Raw genomic sequence first — 19,052 nt, 5'->3', positions numbered from 1 at the left:
ATTTAGGTAATCTGGAATGTACCAAGAGTAGGAAATCACGGACAAACTACTGATTCAATTAAACAAATCAAAGATTGATTTATTTGTTGCATTTCCATTCAACGGACACATTTGTTTTACAAATAACAGTTTTTACGATCAAAACCAAACAAATTAATAAAAGGAAAAACTGATGTAAATAGTAAAAACTGATTCACAGATTTGATGAATTGACTATTCGTTTTTTCTAACCACATCTTCAAATCAATCTTTCTTTTTGTGTGTTTTGATGAACATCTTTAAATCTGCATGGATTTCATTGCTTGTCAGACGCTTGAGCCGCTCGTCTCTACATCACAACAGCTCTTTAAAAAAAAAAAACTGCCTTCGAGCTGGAAGAGTCCAACTGAACTACAGGAGCCAGGAGATGCTGCGAGCGCAGCGGCGGAGGTGACATCACGACGGTCCGGTGTTGACATCCACGTCCATGCGCAGAGATGGCAGCTTGCGCGGCTGCAGACACAGAAACCAAACGCCGAGCTCTCATTTAATCCCCTCCAGCTGCGCGCAGCCATCTCCAAACCCCTCTGTCTGTTTCTGCTCATTCGCGATGGCGCCCAACGCTTAAAGACCCTCCTCGGCTCCTGTAGGTCCCTCAAATTTATGAAATTCTGCACAAAATGACGCCGATGGAGCATCTTTTTTTTAATTTTTTTCTTAAAAGGTTTTAGGTGAGAGTAGAAGATGGGCTCTCTGAGGATGTTCCTGCAGAATATTAGGCTCCGAATGAAGCTGGACCGGGTCAGACAGTTGGGTCGCCAGTACCCCGTCTTCTGCTTCCTGCTGCTGGTCTTACTGCTGTCCACTGTTCTTCTAAACAGGTGGGCTGTTTTACCCACAATCCCCCTTTTTGTGTGCTTTTTTCCCCGCATCCCGTGTTTATTTTCTGCTTTCCACAGATATCTCCACATCATAATGGTGTTCTGGTCCTTTCTGGCTGGAGTGGTCACCTTCTATTGCTCGTTAGGGCCCGAATCTCTGCTGCCCAACATGTTGGTCTCCATCAGACCAAAAAGCAAAGTAAGGAAACAAACATGGCAACAAACATGGCAACAAGCTGGTCAAAGAGCAGCAGAGGCCTCAGAAGCCAGTGACCCACTATTGATTTGGGTTTAGTGATTCAATCACAAACCAAAGTATTTGGGTCATTTCAGTCTGGAACACTAGAAAAGAAAATATGACAAAAAGATAAAAATTAAGATTTGTTACTGAAATCTATACAAGAAATTAACTTTTAATATATTTCTTTTATGGGCCATCAAGATTTCAACCAATATATATTTATATTTCTCTAGAATATTTGCTATTTTCATGAATTAATTCAGGTCTACAATATAATAATTTCACACACAAAAAAAAGCTTTCAAATATTAGAATTAGTGTCTGCATCTCAGTTTGTCTGTCAATCATCTTCTTTCTGTCTCTAAAAACTGTATTTAAAATGTTATAAAATAAAAAGAAAACAAGATATTTAAAGTCTTTGAAACTAACAGATCTTCATTTAAGACTTTCTGGATTTGGTTCTCCTGTGTTTTTAAAGTCATTAATCTTCACTAATAATGCAAAGTAATATTTATAGTTGAAAAGCAGAAAATCAGCTAGTTAATCAGAGTGTGATCCGTGGGAATTTAAAAGTAATTTACTTATTGACTTACATTTTAGTTTGAGGTTTTGGAGTTTGTAGTCGGAAAGCTTCTACTATTAAAATGTTTGCTGTCAGCAGAAAATATTAGAAGGACATCTTTTTTTTTTTAAAACTCTATTTTATTTTCATCCATTCACTCCTTAGTTTTCCTCACTTAACAGAAGTGACTCCTTTTAAATAAGGATTATTTCTGAAGGCTTACCTACAGAAATAGATTTACTGCTCGGATCCTTTGCTACCACAGAAAATAACTTCAAAACGCACATTTTCTTCTAAGTTTATGATTTTTTTTAAAATTATTTCTAATAAGACAACTAGAAGAAAACCTAAACAGTAACGTCATAAATTCAAACCCCTTTCTCATCTTGGCTGTCCCATCTCAGATTACCACCAGGAGACATTGTGATTTACTTTATTAAAAAATGAAAAAATTAAGGTGTTGTCTTTTTTAGATTCATTTCAATATTCAAACAATATTATGAATGTGATATTAGATTTGAAAGTAAGTATATCTTCTAAAAAAATTGTATTTTAAAACATTTAACATTTTAAAATAAATTAATTTCTAAAATCAATGTATACATTGTATGCACATTGTTCAAGAAGGCTTGCTTTAAAAAAAACATGTCCAAATTTGAATAAAAAAAAACCGATTTTTATAAGGGTTCTGGGGACAAAATCTTTTTTACTTTCTAGTTTAAAAAAAATGCGAAGAAAAAAAATAAACACAAAAAAACAGTCCTCATAGAAATATGGAGGGTTGAATATTGGTAAAAAAAATCCTTTTATATGGAATTATATTTGTGCCAAATCTTTTCAGCAAAACATTTTGTCTGTCAACTTTGCAGAACCATTGTTTCTTTAAGATATTTCTCTGACTTTTGAGTAAAATACAAAAAGTTTTGTTGAAAAGATGTGGCACAAATCTAACTCTGTGTTTTCCCCGAATGACCCATTTAGGAGCGGCACTGATGTCTTGTGTCTCTTGCAGCCGTTCCAGCAGGAGCTGTTTCCTTTGGGCCACAGCTGTGCTGTTTGCGGGAAAACCAAATGTAAAAGACACAGGTGTGTAACTTTATATGCATTTCTGGATTGGTGGGTGCCAAATGTGCAAAAACGGGACTTTAAATTTAATGTTAAAAAATGAAACTTTGAAAATGGAACATTTAGATAAACAATGTTTAATTCTTTCCACTTAGTTAATTTTTATTTTATCTTTTCATTGTTGTTGAAAATTTGCTCAAATGCCCAATTATAGTATTTATTATAATTAATCAAATAGGAGCATTACTGCCCTCTAGTGGTCAGAATTATGAGAGTTCTTTCCTGATTCAGACCCACTTTGCTGCTGGAAAATTATCAGCCCTGGCTCGACTTGAGGATTCCTTCCAAAGTAGATGCTTCTCTGTCTGAGGTAAACATTGTTTATTTCATTTTTGTATTAAAACATTTAATTAAACAAAAAAAAGGTAAATACATGTTATTTTAACAGATTCTGGAGCTTGTTTTGGAAAACTTTGTATATCCTTGGTATCGGTGAGCATTTTTATTCCGATTTTAGCTTTAGTGTATGATTTGCAGAGATCGTTGTGACGGGAGAGTTTTCCTTTTGTTTTTTTAGGGAGATCACAGATGATGAAGCTTTCGTTGACGAGCTGCGGGTCACTTTGCGTTTTTTCTCGGCTGTTTTGATTCGTCGAATCCAGAAGGTGAAATAAAACCCACGTAGTTCCAACAGAATCCTATTTTTGTCCTCAAGTGTTGTAATTTCTTTTTCATTTTAAGGTGGACGTGGCGTCCCTCATCACCCAAAAGCTGCTTAAAGTTTCAATGAAACATATTGAAATAATTAGCAAAGCCAGACTAAAAGGTATCACTGAAATCATTTTAGTCTGTTTTTTTTTTTCTGTCCTTGGATAACAAAATCTTTTTGTGTTTTCTACACAGTAAAGAGCACAGAGCATCTTCAACAAGCTGCTCTAGAGGAGTACGGCCCTGATCTCCACGTGGCGCTCCGCAGTCGCAGAGACGAGCTTCTTTACCTCCGGAAGCTGACCGAAGTGCTTTTTCCTCACATCCTCCCGCCCAAAGCTACAGACTGCAGGTAGCTGCGGGGACAGTCAGAAAAAGGAAACAAAAACATGACCTACATTTCTTCTGTTTAATTTACAACATGATTCAGAAGGAAGTTTTATTTTGAAAAACCACTGGGATCTCCCAACCACATGCATCTCTTTCTTGACGCATGTCATGTGTGAAAAATCCATCCGTTACTTTCTCAAAGTAAAACCACCAGACCAGCAAAGTTAACAAAAAATACACTTTTTAAAGTTTTTTTTAAAGTTCTTTTGTTGGCAGAAGAAGAGCCTTCAACTTCAAAATAAAAGCTAAGATAGAAAAAATGGGAGTCATGACTTCAAATGTGGATTTATTGCGAATAATAATACATAAAATTAATCAACTAACTTATTACAAGGTTGCTGCAAATAAAGTTGTTCAAACAGTGGATTCACATTTATTATTATATTTAGAAAATAACAGTTTTAGTGACGATGTTGGACGAGGCTGAAGTTTGCACCCGATTTTTTTTACCGTAACTTCCACTTTGATAGCTATGGGTTACAGGAAAATCGAAATCCCATTTTAATGGTTCTGTCACAAAATCTATTGTACAAATAAAGTTTAAAGTGGGTGCAGATCAACGTTACCTTCAGAAGTGAAGGGAAACTGCTTTGTACGGGCCGGTCCATGTAAATATTCTGACATTAAACTGGTCCACGGCCTCAAAAAAGGTTGGGGAGCACTGCTGTATAAGATGTGTTCACTGCTTAAATCGCTCAGGATGAAAGCAATTTTTTTCTTTTTCTGTGCTCTTCTTTTTTTTTGTACATTCTTTTTTCCTTCCTGCTGCTTTACATCTCTGCTGCTCTCAGATCTCTTACACTCCTGATAAGAGAAGTCTTGGCTGGTTCTGTCTTCCTTCCTTCTATGGACTACTTGGCTGATCCTGTGAGTGTAGACGCCTTTTGCCGCAATAAATCTTCTAATGATAGTTTGTCATTCCTGTCAGGTTTCCAAAAATACACACACGCACACACATATATTCATTTGAATGTCTTCATAATTTTGCCTTTCAGGACACAGTGAATCATTTAATCCTGCTATTCATTGACAATTCTCCCGTGAGTAGATCCTGATGATGGTTTTAATCATTTAGATTTATGAAGCAGGTGGAAATGTTATTTTGATTGCATTTGGCTATTTTTTTTATTTTTTTTGCAAGCCTGAGGAAGCAACAGAGCCCAGCTCCACGCTGGTGCCGTTTCTGCAAAAGTATTCCGACGTTCGCAACAAAAAGCCTTCTGTAAGTGTTTTCGGAGCTGATTAAAACCACTCCACTCACCACTCTGATGAAAATGATGTTTTTAACATGTTCCTGTGGCAATTTTGTCACGATTTGAGGACATTTATATAGAGAGTAAAGCTTTTCTGATGGTTTAATCACTGTGAATCGAGAGCAGATGAAAAAATGCAGTTTGAAAAAGATGGTATTTGTGATGTAGAAAATATGCTGTATACGTCTTGGTTTTCCTCGTCTGAGCTGCCGTCTGGCTCTAAACTGTACGTCTGGATAGCTCCAACATTGCTCGCCATTTTTGTTGCAAACGAGCCTGTAACAGATGGGTGTGTCAGGTGTTTAGCATCTTCTGTTTTTTTTTTTTTTTTAAGGTTCTGAAGCTGGAGCTGAAAGAAATCCGAGAACAGCAGGACCTCCTCTTCCGTTTTATGAATTTCCTAAAACAAGAAGGCGCGGTCCACGTGCTTCAGTTCTGCCTCACAGTTGGCAAGTGTCCTGCCCCCCTTTAGCTATCAAATGGTTTTACCGCATTCGCTACAACTTCTGCATCTCCCTGTCTTTGACCTCCCCAGAGGAATTCAACGACAGGATTTTGTGTCCCGAGCTGTCCGACACGGAGAAGATGATGCTTCACGAGGAGGTGAAGAAGATCTACGAGACCTACTGCTTGGAGGAGAGCATCGATAAGATCCGCTTTGACCCCTTCATTGTGGAGGAGATCCGAAACGGTAAGAAAGACCTGAACATTTTCCTCACCTAGCATGAGATTAACTGAAGACAACATTTTGAAAATGTATTAGATGATTACATTTCTAATAAACTAGATGAGAATTTTATTGTTCCTATTTTTTTTAAATTAAAAAGGGCATTTGTGGACTTTCTTCAGTTCATGGTTAGTTTTTTTTAAATCAATTATTGCAATTATTATTATTTATAATATTATTTATTATTATTAATAATAATTATTAAGTGATTTGGATTTTATATCATTGCATAAAGTTTTGGGGTAAAAAAGAGAAATTTATATTGTGATTCCTTAAAATATTTCCTAAATGAAACTTGTAAATACAGAACAGAATGGGTCCAAGACAAGAGCCCTGTGGAACTCCCTGACTGAGTGTCATAGGTTAGGGGAATATATTTTCAGTATGAAAAATAAAATCTAAGCAATACAAATGAGAAAAAAAATCATTTGTTTTAAAATGAGGTTTTAGGACAGATATAGGAGGTGACATGTTTGCATGTTCAGTTAGTGAATTTTCAGGTTTGTTGTTTACTTTAAATTCAGAATAGAATTTTTAAAACTATTATCGTGAAATATTTTTTGTCTTTTTACGTATTTAAAAGTGACTACAGATGAAACTGTGTCCTATTAAATAAAATATATACGTAAAACATGATTTTTATTTTTGTTAAGTGAAAAACAAATTCCTAATTTCTGAATTCCTTCTTTTTGGAGATTTGATCTTTTGTTCTCAACTCTTTGCAGTCACAGAAATGAAAATAATCCTTTATTTATGTTCCTAAATGTGTGTGTTTTTTTTTTTTCTCCAGTTGCCACGGGGCCGTACACTCAGGTGGTGAAACTGCAAACCATGAGGTGCTTGTTTGAAGCCTACGAGCACGTTCTCTCTCTCCTGGAGGACGTGTTCACCCCCATGTTTTGTCACAGCGACGAGGTCAGTGTCCTTCAAAATAAAAGCACTTTTTTAGCAGTTTAAAGTTACTAATGTGCTAAACTTCACACTAGTGACGTGTGCTTTTAAAAATAAACTTTAAAAGCACAATAAATAGAAATGGACAGAAAATTCTAAAGTGAATCAAGATGGGATGGCAGAAATAAACATAGGAGTTTTGATTTGAAAGTTTGTAAAGAGTCTATGTTACGGAGGTCAGGAGGGAGGGAATTCCAGAGTTTGGAAGCCGAGCAGCTGAAGGCTCGGCTTCCATGGTGACGAGTCGGGCCGGAGGGACAGAGAGCTGAACAGAGGAGGAGGACTGGAGAGAATTAGAGGGGGTTTTAATATGGAGTAGGTTGGAAAGATGAAGGGGAGCCAGGTCATGGAGGGCCTTAAAGGTCAACAGGAGGAGATTGGATTTGATTCTGGACGTAATGGGAAGCCAGTCCAGCTGGTGGAGAACCCAGGGTGAAATGAGTGAAGGAAGGGGTTCTGGAGATGATGCGGGCGGGAAATACAATAATCTAGACGGGAAGTGACCTGGGGGGTATTCCAGGAAGCATGTTTAAACTAGCCTGACTTTGAGCCTGAACTCTGGCTGAAATCCGCCTGAACTTGCTTACTCTGGGTATGTTGGTTCCAAAAGACCGGATATGAGTTGGCGTAATTACGCTCGACTTGGTAACCCTGGGTTAACGCACGGTACATAAAGACATTCTCAATAGATCGCCGATTTCTGGAGTCACCATGGAAACGTGTGGAGAAAAAAAAAGCGCAACACTTGAGACGGAAGTGAGACGGAGTCTGAGATTTTAATGACGGCGGTTAAAAATTATAAGTCCATCAAAAAAGTAACACGACTGAAAAATAATTTAAATAATTTAGTTAAATTTATTCAAACTCAATAATTGTTTATACAACTCAAATTTACGTATTTATCTAACTAAATGTCACATTACTCCATTAATCTTTTTTCCATCTTAATTACTTATATTTCTTGAACTTTCATAGGTCTAAGTTTGAGCCGGCAGATATGCTCATTTTTACAACAATAAAAAGAACGGAAAAAAAATGCACCGAGTGCAAAAACTCACTAAAGAATTTTCCGTCACTGTCATAACAGCACTAAGCGGTAGGGGTGCTATATAAACTCATCATCCTCTCCCTTACTCTCACTCATGGTGCAGAGACGTAAGCATAGTAGGACAAAATAGCTCGGCCAAACACGGTGAAACACAGTAAAACAGCTATACAACTAAACACATTTTGTAAAAAACACACACTTAAACCCAAATCCGTCCAGACAGGCAAAGGGAATGATATCCCAGAATCCCTTGCGGTGCCTATCTAACAGCAGCATCAAAGTTACACCTACTTAATTGAATTAATTTGAACGAAAGGAAAATAACTGTCTGAAAACTGTGTAATTTTTAACAAAAAAATTTCTAACAAAAAAAATGATTTATCTTAACTGAAGCAAATAATTACGTTAGAACAAAGTAAAAAAGTTTATCTTTCCAACATCCATATGTGGTCTTATCACCCTCTCATGGTGGAAAAAGTATTATCTGAGCTTTTTCATCCACTAAATCATCTTCAAATGGACACGCCATGCTGCTTCACCTCTCTGTAAACAAACTAAGCTTCAACTAAACCTGCTCCGGACCAGGTTATGTTCAGAGCATGAGTTGCCATGGTAACTTGACCTACCCTGAAACATACCTCCATTTCTGGAACCGAAAGCTGAGGTTATCAACTTTCTTAGCCTCAAAATTATCGTGGGAGCTAGCATAACCTGCTTTCTGGAATACCCCCCAGGCTGTGGACTTATTTATTGTATTAGCATGGTTCCACATTAGCTAAACGCAGTGGGTATCAAGCAGATATTTCAAAATAAGAGACACCGTCCACCCACTCTTTCTGTTTGCTGCTAAGATTTCTGAGCAACCACTTAAAAATGTCAACATTTGATAGGCAAAGCTTTAGCAGCTTTTATTGTCTTGTCTTAACTGGAAATAAAGCGCATATTTTCAGTCAGCATTTATTTGAAAGGTGTAGATTTTGTCCACTCGTCCCCGTCTGACCTTCCAGCGGCCATCTTGCATTCGCCCAGACATCTGCTCTGGATTCACCGCTGGCCAATGAGGTGACGGCACGCTGGCGTCAGGCCAAGCTGCCAAACTGAATTTCATGCTTCTGAAGACTTTCATTGAATAAAACTGGATGGAACTGAGCACCAGTACTTACTGGAATTTACAGTTTATAATAATAATAGAAACAAAATGCAACCTTTTCTTGTATATAAAGCCGAACACACTTCTTTTTTTTGTTTTTCTGCAGTATTTTCGGCAGCTTTTGAGAGGGGCTGAGTCTCCCGCCAGGAACTCCAGGATGAGCAGGTAGAGTTTGCTTTACCCCTGTGTTTTTTTTTTGTTTTCTTTAAAAGCAAAATGTTAACTGCCACATCACTCAAAATAATTTTCTTTCAACAAAGCATAAATTAAATTCTTACACTTTTAAGCTGAAATATTTTACTTAAAGCCGATTCTTTTTAGCACTCCTTTAGGATTTGCCTTAATAACTAGAACATTTTTCAAAATTTCAAAATAAAAGCTATTAAAACAAAAAACAACAACAACAGAAATAGTTGAAGGATTACTTTGTGCTTTTCCGTCATGGAGGTTGGTGGCAGACGTATTTTCTTCCATTAACTCCTTGTGCATATTATTCCAGAAATAGCGTCAGTTTGGATGACATTCGGTGAGTATGAGGCCTCCGTGTGCTGATCAGAACAGTGGCTGGCTTCAGCAGGGCTGCACGCTGTACCCAAAAGACACCTCATCTTGCCAAAAATGACCAATTATATACCTTTTGAAAAAATATAAAAAGAAAAGAAATTGATGCGTTTTGGATTTCATGCCATCAGTTTTGTTTATTGTCATATCATTTCCAAACTACCATCTCTTTTAAATAAAGGTTTTCGTCTGAAGAAATGAAATATGAAGCAGCTTTGACATTATTACAGATTAAGCTATAGATTTTGTGTTAAATTCAGGCTTTTGTTTTGGGATGAATATTAGCAGAAATATGTCCGCCCTTCCTAACATGCATTTTGTGACTGAGAAACTCCTCTCCACTGCCTGTTTATTCACTCGTTCTTCCATCTGGCTTTTACCGTGCTGTTTGTCATGTCCACTCCGATTCCGTGACCGTCATACTGCCTGCCCCCCCACACGGGTCCTCTCCGTCCTCTTGCCCCACGGGGGATGTGACCCTGTTCCGTTTCCAGTTCCTGGGACTGGAGCCCCGAGTCCCTTTCTTCACCCTTCACCGCCTCTGGCAGCTCTTCACCTGCATCCTTTAACTCCCATCATGCCCAGTCCACGTTCACAAACTTCCCATACGGCCCGCTATCCCACCGCCACTCATCGCCCAAGTAAGTCAGGGGGTCCGTTTGTGTCGCGGTGTGGCTTGGTGTCCTTGTGTGGACCCCCCCCCCCCCCCCCCCCTCAGTTTGAGACCTGCATGGTAGGCATGAACCCCTGTTTTGGTCCTCGCCATCTTCCCTGCAGTTTTGCTTTTTTTAAACTATATTTTATAACGCCACCAAACATCAACTTCCTGCGTCTGCTGTGTTTTCTAGCTGACTCATCATTTTTACAGTGACTGTAAATCGTGAATCCTCCTGAAACCGGCTTTAAGCTTCTTTTATTTTTTAACGCTTTGGCAGCCTCTCAAGCTTTCGTCGTCGTGCGATGACCGTGTGGTAGTTTTGCTTCGGCTTGCGCCCCCCCCCCCTCCCCCTTCGCTATTCGCTCCACCTCCCCTCCAAAGTCATTGTTCTGTGTCCTCCTCATCTGAACTGGCAGGAGCTCGTCAAAGCGGGGCGAGACGTTCGGGATCAGCCGCATCAGCAGTAAGATCAAAGGCGTGTTCAAGAGCACCACCATGGAGGGCGCCATGCTGCCGTCCCACGGGCTGGTGGAAGGAGAGGATGATGTGGTGAGACCTCACCCGCTGTCATTTTAGTCTGATCTCACATCGTCTTTTGATTTACTCTCTTAGAATTTGTAAATTTTTGCTAAGAAATGGCATGTGTCGTTTTCTAGGACATCGTTTCTGCAGAGCGGCAGGAGTTCATTCGAAATTTGTTGGCGGGAAGTTAGCCCGCCATGAATATTTTCTACGTAATAAAACAATGACATTTTTCTTTCATCTGCTCCTGATTGACAACGACCAGAATAAAGAAATATAAGAATGAATTTTCTTTATAAATGAGAAAAATGCCACAAGAACATGTTAAAATCACCAAAAACTCCATTTTCATTGGATTGGATCTTTAAAGATGACAGCTTTTGAGAAGTATTTAAGTCCCACGTTTAGACAAAAATATGTAAAAAATCATGAAGCAACATTTTTGCTTTTAATTTGTTGATTTGGTTTATATTCAAACAGAAGAAAAAACAAAATTGCAAACTAAGGGACTCAATATACTATTAGTAAGATTAATCATGTATGTAAAATGTTTACATTTTTACAAACCTTACTGACATATTTAATCTGTTTTTGTTTTACTTTGTATTTTGTAGTTTAATGGTAGAAATCTAAAAGAAAACCTCTAAATGGGGGTGTTACAACATCCCATAAACAAATCTGGCATGTATACATACTGTACATTTCCATAACAAAAGCCAATAGAAAAGGACAGACGGGAGAAAAAAAGGAATCAGCTTCTATTTATCTCTATTTATCTGTTGGCTCATTTATTTATTGTCCTATTTGAATGCATGTCCACAGTCATATACATATATTTCTTATTTTGGTTATTCACAAGGTCATTCATTAAATAAATTCAAAATCCAAAATGTAAATATTATTTTACTCCATCTCTGTTAAAGATATCTAAGAAGGAAGGCGGTCAGTTTTCCATTACATATGCTATTACTATTTCTATTATTACATGCTATTTCTATTCATTCATTTAATTTTCTTGAAATTACTTATAAAAGAAAAAGTACATTTCATTGGCAGATTTATAGAAGTAAAACCAATTTTAATTTGATTTGACAGATGTCTCAGCTTAATATTTTCCTTAACCCTTGTGCTATCTTAGATGACCCCACCTTACATTGACGTGTTCTTCCTACCATGACAAAGGTGGATAAAGGTGGAAAGATTTCATGTAATCCATGGACACCAGTGAAGATCACAAATCATTGAAGAAAAAAGGTTTAACGCACTGTCTAGTGGGTCTAGATGACCCAACTCCCAATGTTAAATTGCCTAGGATAGGACAAGGGTTAAAGGACATTTTTATGTTTCAGCTGCACCGTACTTTAGTGAAATCTCACTTAACTATAAGTATAAGTACCGGTATGTCATCCATTTATATTTTTATAGTGTAAGGTCTCTGCCACAAGGGGGCGTTGGTGAGTAGAGGCATAAGAAGCCTGTAGAAAAGAGATGGGACTGAAGTTTTGTCATTGTCACTAAAACAAAACAAATTTGTTTGTGTGTCTTTATAAATAAAAGCAATCATACTTTAAAAAAAGTTAAATAGATTATAGGTTTCAAATATATACTTTATATATATATATATATAAATATATATATCGTGTTTTTATTAAAATGTCATGTCTATGACTTTTAAAAAAAAGATATCTTTCATTTAAGGTCATGTTTTTTTTGTGTCCCACTTTTGGATAATTTCTTCTTTTTTGCAAGAACATTTTTTTTCTTTTCCCAGAAATGTGCTCGAGTTTACTCATCTGTTCTGGATTCCTTTACCTCTAGCTTCAGTGTCCGCTGGATTAGTCCAGGTGCATTTGTAAAGCGTGCATGGTCACCACGAGAAACTGTCCATAAAGGTCAGAGGGAAAATGCTGAGTGGGCACAAATTAAGGTTCGGTCTATAAATGGGACATCTCCAGGGAGCACCTTCATATCCATTTTTCTAGAGTGAGAAGATAAGGATAGCATGGGGCAGTCCCACGGGACAGACGAGGTGGATGTTTATCAGAGAGCTGCACGGCTTCCAAGATCAGATGGAAGCTCTGGAAGAGCAAGAAAATGGGGAAAACCATCATCCAGATTTCTGGTTTTTCACAGGTAGAGGAGGCCATGATGGTGATGGAGGATGACTCCCCCATGGAGGCAGCCTCCACCCCCAGCACCCCCCGGAACCTGTCGGCCTGGAGCATCTCCATCCCGTATGTTGACTTCTATGACGACGACGTGAAGAGGGAACGGATTCCCGTGTTCTGCATCGATGTGGAACGCAACGACCGGAAGGCCGGTGCGTGACCAGACCTCCTCCATGGAGAGGCGTGTTGACCACACGGCTCTCCTTTTAAACAACATCTGACTCATTTACACAAATGTGATGCTAAACACAACGAACATATGTTGTATCGCAGTTCTTCTTTGATGGTCTCAATGTTTCACCGATTTGATTTTATTTCTTTTATGGCGCATTGCCACTGTGTTCTGCGCCCTGATTGGCTGTTGAGCTTGTCGATCAATCGCCTCCGCCCCATGTCTACTGAGCAGAATGCCTTCAGTTTGCCAAATCTACATAAATCTTCAATCGGGATCAGATCTTTTTCATTTTCTGATACTGGATTTATTTTTCTATGAAAATTTGAATTTTGAAAGTTTTAAACAGGAGACAAAAGTGTGAACATTTTCAGATACCATTTCAAAAATATGAATGCTTTTGTTCTTTCTTTTTGTACACACTTTGCTAGAATGATTGAGTCAAAACTCTGGGGCAACATGTGGGAACTAAATGGTTGATAACTTAAGCTCTTTGTGTTGTTTTTTACTGCAGTCGGACACGAGACCGAGCACTGGTCGGTGTACAGGAGATATTTGGAGTTCTACGTCCTTGAGTCAAAGCTCACAGAGTTTCACGGTAAGTTCTAGAGTTTTCCAAGGACTTTTTAAAGTTTTTTATTAATCCCTTGTGCTATCTTAGATGACCCCACCCTTACATTAACGTGTTATTCCTACCATGACAAAGGTGCATAAAGGTGGAAAGATTTCATGTAATCCATGGACACCAGTGAAGATCACAAATCATTGGAGAAAAAAGGTTCAGAACACTGTCTAGTGGGTCTGGATGACCCAACTCCCAACGTTAAAGTGCCTAGGATAGCACAAGGGTTACATAAAATAAAGAATAGGTCAAAAAGTGGGTGAGATGATCAGTTCCAATTCATATGGACCTCAGGGCTTAGTCCTTGGACCACTGCTGTTCAGCAGCTCCAGATAAAGGTTAAAAGTTTTACATAAGTTCTGCTTTAGAGAATCAAATTCAACCCATGTTTGTACGTTTGGGTCAAATTGAGCCAATTTCCCTTGAAACAAGGAAAATTAAATGAGCACCAAAGATATGAACTGACGGGAATCTTGTTAATTTTATTTATTCTGTGAAGAAGCTGCTACAGAAAACCTCCACCTGTTTGAGCAGAGGATGTTTGGCTCAATTTGACCCAAACAGCGTTCAGTTCACAGAATGCTTTTCTTATAGTTTGCCTTTTTCCTACCTTACAAAATTCTGTGTTTTTTGCTTTCTATTTTTCTCATTTTAAAGTTAAAAGTCTTTGTATTAATAAAGATATTTATTTTGTTTGGCAGGGTAAGCTTCTGTGTCTCCTTTAGCACCTTGAATGACCTCTGTGTATGACAAGTGTACTTAAAAAAAAAAAAAGCTTCTTCCTGATCGCCATCTCAGTGCTGTTGTTTTTTTAAATGTTGCGCCCCCTGCAGGTTCCTTTCCAGACGCACAGCTGCCCTCAAAGAGAATTATTGGCCCGAAGAATTACGAGTTTTTAACCTCCAAGCGGGAAGAGTTCCAGGAGTACCTTCAGGTACTGAAGACTGCCGCTTTTGCACAGATCATTTGCAGTCTACAGTTTTACGCTCTGAAAGACAAACTGTTCACCAAACCCAATTTTATAAGGAGATTTTGCTGCATAGACAGAACTTTTAGGTTAAAGTTTGTAAAGGAAAATGTTTTCTGTCTAGAGTTTTGTCTCACTCATTTTTCTAAACCTAAAAATGGATTCAAGCGATCAAAACCAGTTCTTATTCCTTAGTTTTGTTTTTCTCAATGTCAGATTGTTTTCCTTTCTGAGTAAATCTGATTCATTTTTATTTATTTGCAGAAACTCCTGCAGCATCCTGAGCTCAGCAACAGTCAGCTCCTGGCGGACTTCCTGTCTCCTTACAGCATGGAGTCTCAGTTTCTGGACAAGATGTTACCAGATGTGAACCTTGGTACAGTTCCAGTTCTTTCTGAGCTTGAGAACGGGACGGCGACGAGCCAGATAAATGTTGTTTGTTGTGTTAAACCTGTTTGGTTTCCCTGCACAACACAGGATTAATTAGGTTTGTTTTCCAGGGAAAATCATTAAAGCGGTTCCCAGCAAACTGATCAAAGAGGTGCGACTTATATTCCTAACGGCAGCCTTCAGTCTTTCACACAACAGAGGAAAAAGTTTCTTTCCTGTGTTCTTTTTGTAGAAAGGACAACATTTGGAGCCTTTCATTCAGTCGTACTTCAACTCCTGTGAGTCTCCCAAACCCAAACCCAGCCGCCCAGAACTCACCATCCTGAGCCCGACTTCAGAAAATGACAAGAAGGTCAGCTGTCAGTGTTTTTCTTCAAGTCCTTTCAGAATAAAACCAAATTAGTGTCATTTTTGCTTGTTTTAATTTGAAAGTCTGTGCCCCGTATGTTATTTTCTATTAATTCATTTAGTTTTAGCTGAAATAAAGTTTATTTTAGAAGTTTTTTAGCTTCCTGATGCTGTTCAACAGAAAATATATGGATCAGCACTAAACTGCATCTCCTTCTGTCTGCGTTTTTTTTGTTTGTATCTGAAACTTTTTTCATTTTTAATCCATCTTAGCTTTTTAACGACGTCTTCAAAAACAACGCAAACCGCTCTGAGACGACAGACAAGCGACACAATCAGAATTACTTCATGGAGATGATCACTGTTGAAGGAGTGTATGACTACCTGATGTATGTGGGTGAGTCCCAGCCGTCTGTCGAAGCTACTCCTCTTCATCATTTTGGGAAGATGCGTAAATCAACTTTTTTGTGTGACTGGAATGAAAAAAGAAAAAGAAAGGCCTGAAGGACAGCAAGACCAAACATTGCAGCTCTTAATTTGAAATCTCCAGAACAAAGGGGCAGAAGTGGCCGTTTCACTGACCTCCATTGTTCTACTTCCTTTACAAACCGAGCTGCTTCCAAATCATCAGACAGATGAGATCCAGACAAACAAGAGATCAAGTGGATTTTCTGCTGTTGAGACACCTTTACAAACCTAAATAAAAAGCCTGTTTTGCATTAGAGGTGTGCATGTGGGTTTGAAGAGAAGAAAACATAAAAAAAGCCCATTACATTTACAGCTGACATGGTTTCTTCTAAAGCTTTTCTAGCTAATCGTCATAACAAGGTTAGGGGTTAAAAGCTGCAATAGTTTAGATTTTCTGTTGGTCTGACTTCATTTTTCCAGCTCTACGCATAAAACACACGTCTATTGAACACGCATTGAAAGTTAAATCCCTTGAACTTTGACCAATCAGGGACTCAGATTAGGTAGTAGCATATGGATGGCGTCCCATTTAATTCATGGGATGCCAACCGTTTGTAAATTGTAAATTCTGCGACACCAAGTCTTTCATAAATCAGAATAGAGCTGCTAAAGAAAAAGCCTGGAGATCAGAGATCAGCACGATTTGGCGGGCATGCGCTAGTGGCGGCCGGGGGGTTAAACGCGTGTTCTGGAGTCTTTTCCATTTCTCCTCGTTCACGGCGACAGGCCGAGTGGTCTTTCACATCCCTGACTGGCTACACCACCTGCTGATGGGCGGCAGGATCCTGTTCAAGAACACTCTGGAGGCCTACACAGACCACTACCTGCAGTACAAACTCAATCAGGTGGTCCAGGAGCACCGGCTCGTCTCTCTCATCACTCTGCTTCGAGGTATTTGACTGGAAGACGACTTGTTTTCCTGCATAAAAAGAATATTTGAGTTTATAATTAATTTAAAAAAAAATTTCGTAGACACTGTTTTCTGTGAGAGAAGTCCTCCTCGCTCGACCCAGGACAAGCAGAGCAGAGCCAAGAGGACCTTTGAGGAGATGATGAACTATATTCCAGGTATTCATCCAGCTGTTTCCTGCCGTTTTGCTCCGTCTCATCTCCACGTCAAATATGGGAATTCCTCCACAGACGTCCTGGGGAAATGTATCGGAGAGGACGCCAAGTATGAAGGAGTGCGTCTTCTTTTTGACTGTCTGCAGCAGCCGGTTCTCAACAAACAGGTGGGAGGGAAAAACCCCAAAAGCCTGCAGGTTTTGGTCCGTTCACGTAACTCACGGCTTCTCTCTGCTGTCAGCTGACTTATGTGCTGCTGGATATCACCATTCAGGAGCTTTTTCCAGAGCTGAACAAGGTAAAAGTATTCCAGGAGGGGAAAAAGAAACGGCAGGAAAATTCAAGTTAACTTGTGTGCAGTTTGTGGAAAAAGGGATTTTCCATCCTCTGAGCCCAATGATGTTTAATAATTATGTAGAATAAAGGCTTTTGAAGGATTAAACCTTTAATTTTACAGCAAAATGTTGACTAAACATAGTTATTGTGTCATTTTGTTCCTAATTATGTCGTGTGGAAAAGAACAATTTAATATTAATGTTCTTCTTGGGTCCCCAGGTGCAGAAGGAGGCCTCTCTGTTGCCCCACTGGATGTAGAAATGTACAGATTTACTCCCTGCGAGACCCTGGATTCAATGTTTCCAGTTAATTTAATATTTGTATTTTCTCTGACCTCTTTGCCTTTAACACCTTTGTTGCTTTAACACAATTATACATCAACGGCTCATGTCTGTATTTACATTTTCCTGTTGTGTTTTTTTTTTTACCCCCAAAGGGACAAATTTAACCAAAAATAATTTTATTTTTCATCACATTAAAATAAAAGTTCCTGCATTTTTATCTTTTTTTCCCCAGATTTGCAAAGCATGAAATAAAAAAATACTTAATTTACAAAATGTCTTTAAGTTTTTGACAATGTTTCTACATAACGTTTCATACAATTTTACGACTTTCAAAACTTGAAACAAAGGGAAATTTACTTTTTTAGGAATATTTTTTGTAAATATTAAAATATTTAAAACATACTTGCAACTTTTGTTTGCAAATTAAGCACAAGCTGTAATTTCACAGCCTGTAACCTCATATAGATCTACAAAGAGATTCGAAACAAGCCTGAACAGCACACGGACCCCTGACTGACACAGAACATCAGGAATGTGTTTCAGTGTCTGGCCTGCAGCAGTCACTGAATTTAAAACATCTGTCCATTCTCATAAAATAAAAATTGCAGCAATTTAGTAAGACTCCCAAATAAATTGGTTAATAAATTAGAAAACACTGTTTTTATGAATTTTTAGAGTTGGAAAACTTTAAATTGTAAACTGCAGTAAAGGTTTGTAACCCTTGTGCTATCCTAGGCACTTTAACATTGGGAGTTGGGTCATCTAGACCCACTAGCCCTTGTGCTATCCTATATGACCCCACCCTTACATTGACGTGTTCTCCCTACCATGACAAAGGTGGATAAAGGTGGAAAGATTTCATGTAATCTATGGACACCAGTGAAGATCACAAATCATTGAAGAAAAAAGGTTCAGAGCACTGTCTAGTGGGTCTAGATGACCCAACTCGCAATGGTAAAGTGTCTAGGATAGCACAAGGGTTACAGGAGACATTAACCCTTGTCCTATCCTAGGCACTTTACCGTTGGGAGTTCACATGTGACAGTTAATCACACCGACACATTTTTGAACTCTGTTATAAGAAAACTTGTGTTGAGATTTAACAAAATTACAGACTTAAGCTTTCACTTGATAGTATTAGTTTGAGGGTTAAAATCCTTGAGTGTAAATATTTTACGTCTGGGTTTAAATGATTTGTATGAGAGCTTTGCTGTCTGTTTCACGAAGTGAAATTGTTTGCGTGATGTTGATTTCTTTTGTTTTAGCTCAGAAAAATCGAGCTGAGATCTGGTTATCATTGGCGGAAATAATAATACTATTGCACAAATAATAACCACTCCTTAACTTATAGGAGTCACTGTAGCACAGCGAGTTTGAGGGGAGAGTGAGTGAAGGATTTCCTTGGATGGAACTTAATTTGAATGAAAACAACGGTCTAGCAGAGCCTCAAGGCTGATTTCCACTGGTCCGTCTACGGTGCGTCTCTGTTGTGTTAACATAAAAGTAATAGAACCTTCATTAATAAATCGGAATGTT

The 19,052-nt window shown here is 38.4% G+C and overlaps 1 protein-coding gene across 4 annotated transcripts; it reads left to right on the top strand.

Annotated features, from left to right (window-relative positions):
• Positions 1-368: 368 nt before the first annotated feature.
• Positions 369-17,789, top strand: snx14 (sorting nexin 14). Of its 4 annotated transcripts, XM_023951729.2 has the most exons (31): positions 369-625; positions 704-860; positions 939-1,059; positions 2,676-2,749; positions 3,020-3,098; positions 3,177-3,220; positions 3,306-3,393; positions 3,470-3,554; positions 3,632-3,788; positions 4,618-4,693; positions 4,822-4,866; positions 4,968-5,048; positions 5,414-5,528; positions 5,615-5,770; positions 6,597-6,721; positions 9,062-9,120; positions 9,455-9,481; positions 10,011-10,157; positions 10,591-10,723; positions 12,830-13,016; positions 13,551-13,634; positions 14,492-14,592; positions 14,890-15,001; positions 15,126-15,166; positions 15,248-15,367; positions 15,637-15,760; positions 16,558-16,722; positions 16,804-16,899; positions 16,972-17,063; positions 17,138-17,194; positions 17,452-17,789. In XM_023951729.2, exons 2-31 carry the CDS (start codon positions 724-726, stop codon positions 17,488-17,490), a joined length of 2,967 nt encoding a protein of 988 aa, XP_023807497.1. In that variant the 5' UTR covers positions 369-625; positions 704-723; the 3' UTR covers positions 17,491-17,789. The 4 variants fall into 4 exon arrangements, with proteins under 4 accessions (XP_023807497.1, XP_023807498.1, XP_023807499.1 ...); XM_023951730.2 differs by lacking the exon at positions 9,455-9,481; XM_023951731.2 differs by lacking the exon at positions 10,011-10,157.
• The last annotated feature ends 1,263 nt before the right edge of the window (positions 17,790-19,052 follow it).

Source organism: Oryzias latipes, chromosome 22 (assembly GCF_053564925.1).
Source record: "Oryzias latipes strain Hd-rR chromosome 22, Olatipes_Hd-rR_3.1".
Taxonomy (NCBI): Eukaryota; Metazoa; Chordata; class Actinopteri; order Beloniformes; family Adrianichthyidae; genus Oryzias; species Oryzias latipes.
Note: the sequence above shows the minus strand (reverse complement) of the source record. Positions and strands in the feature narration are given on the sequence as shown.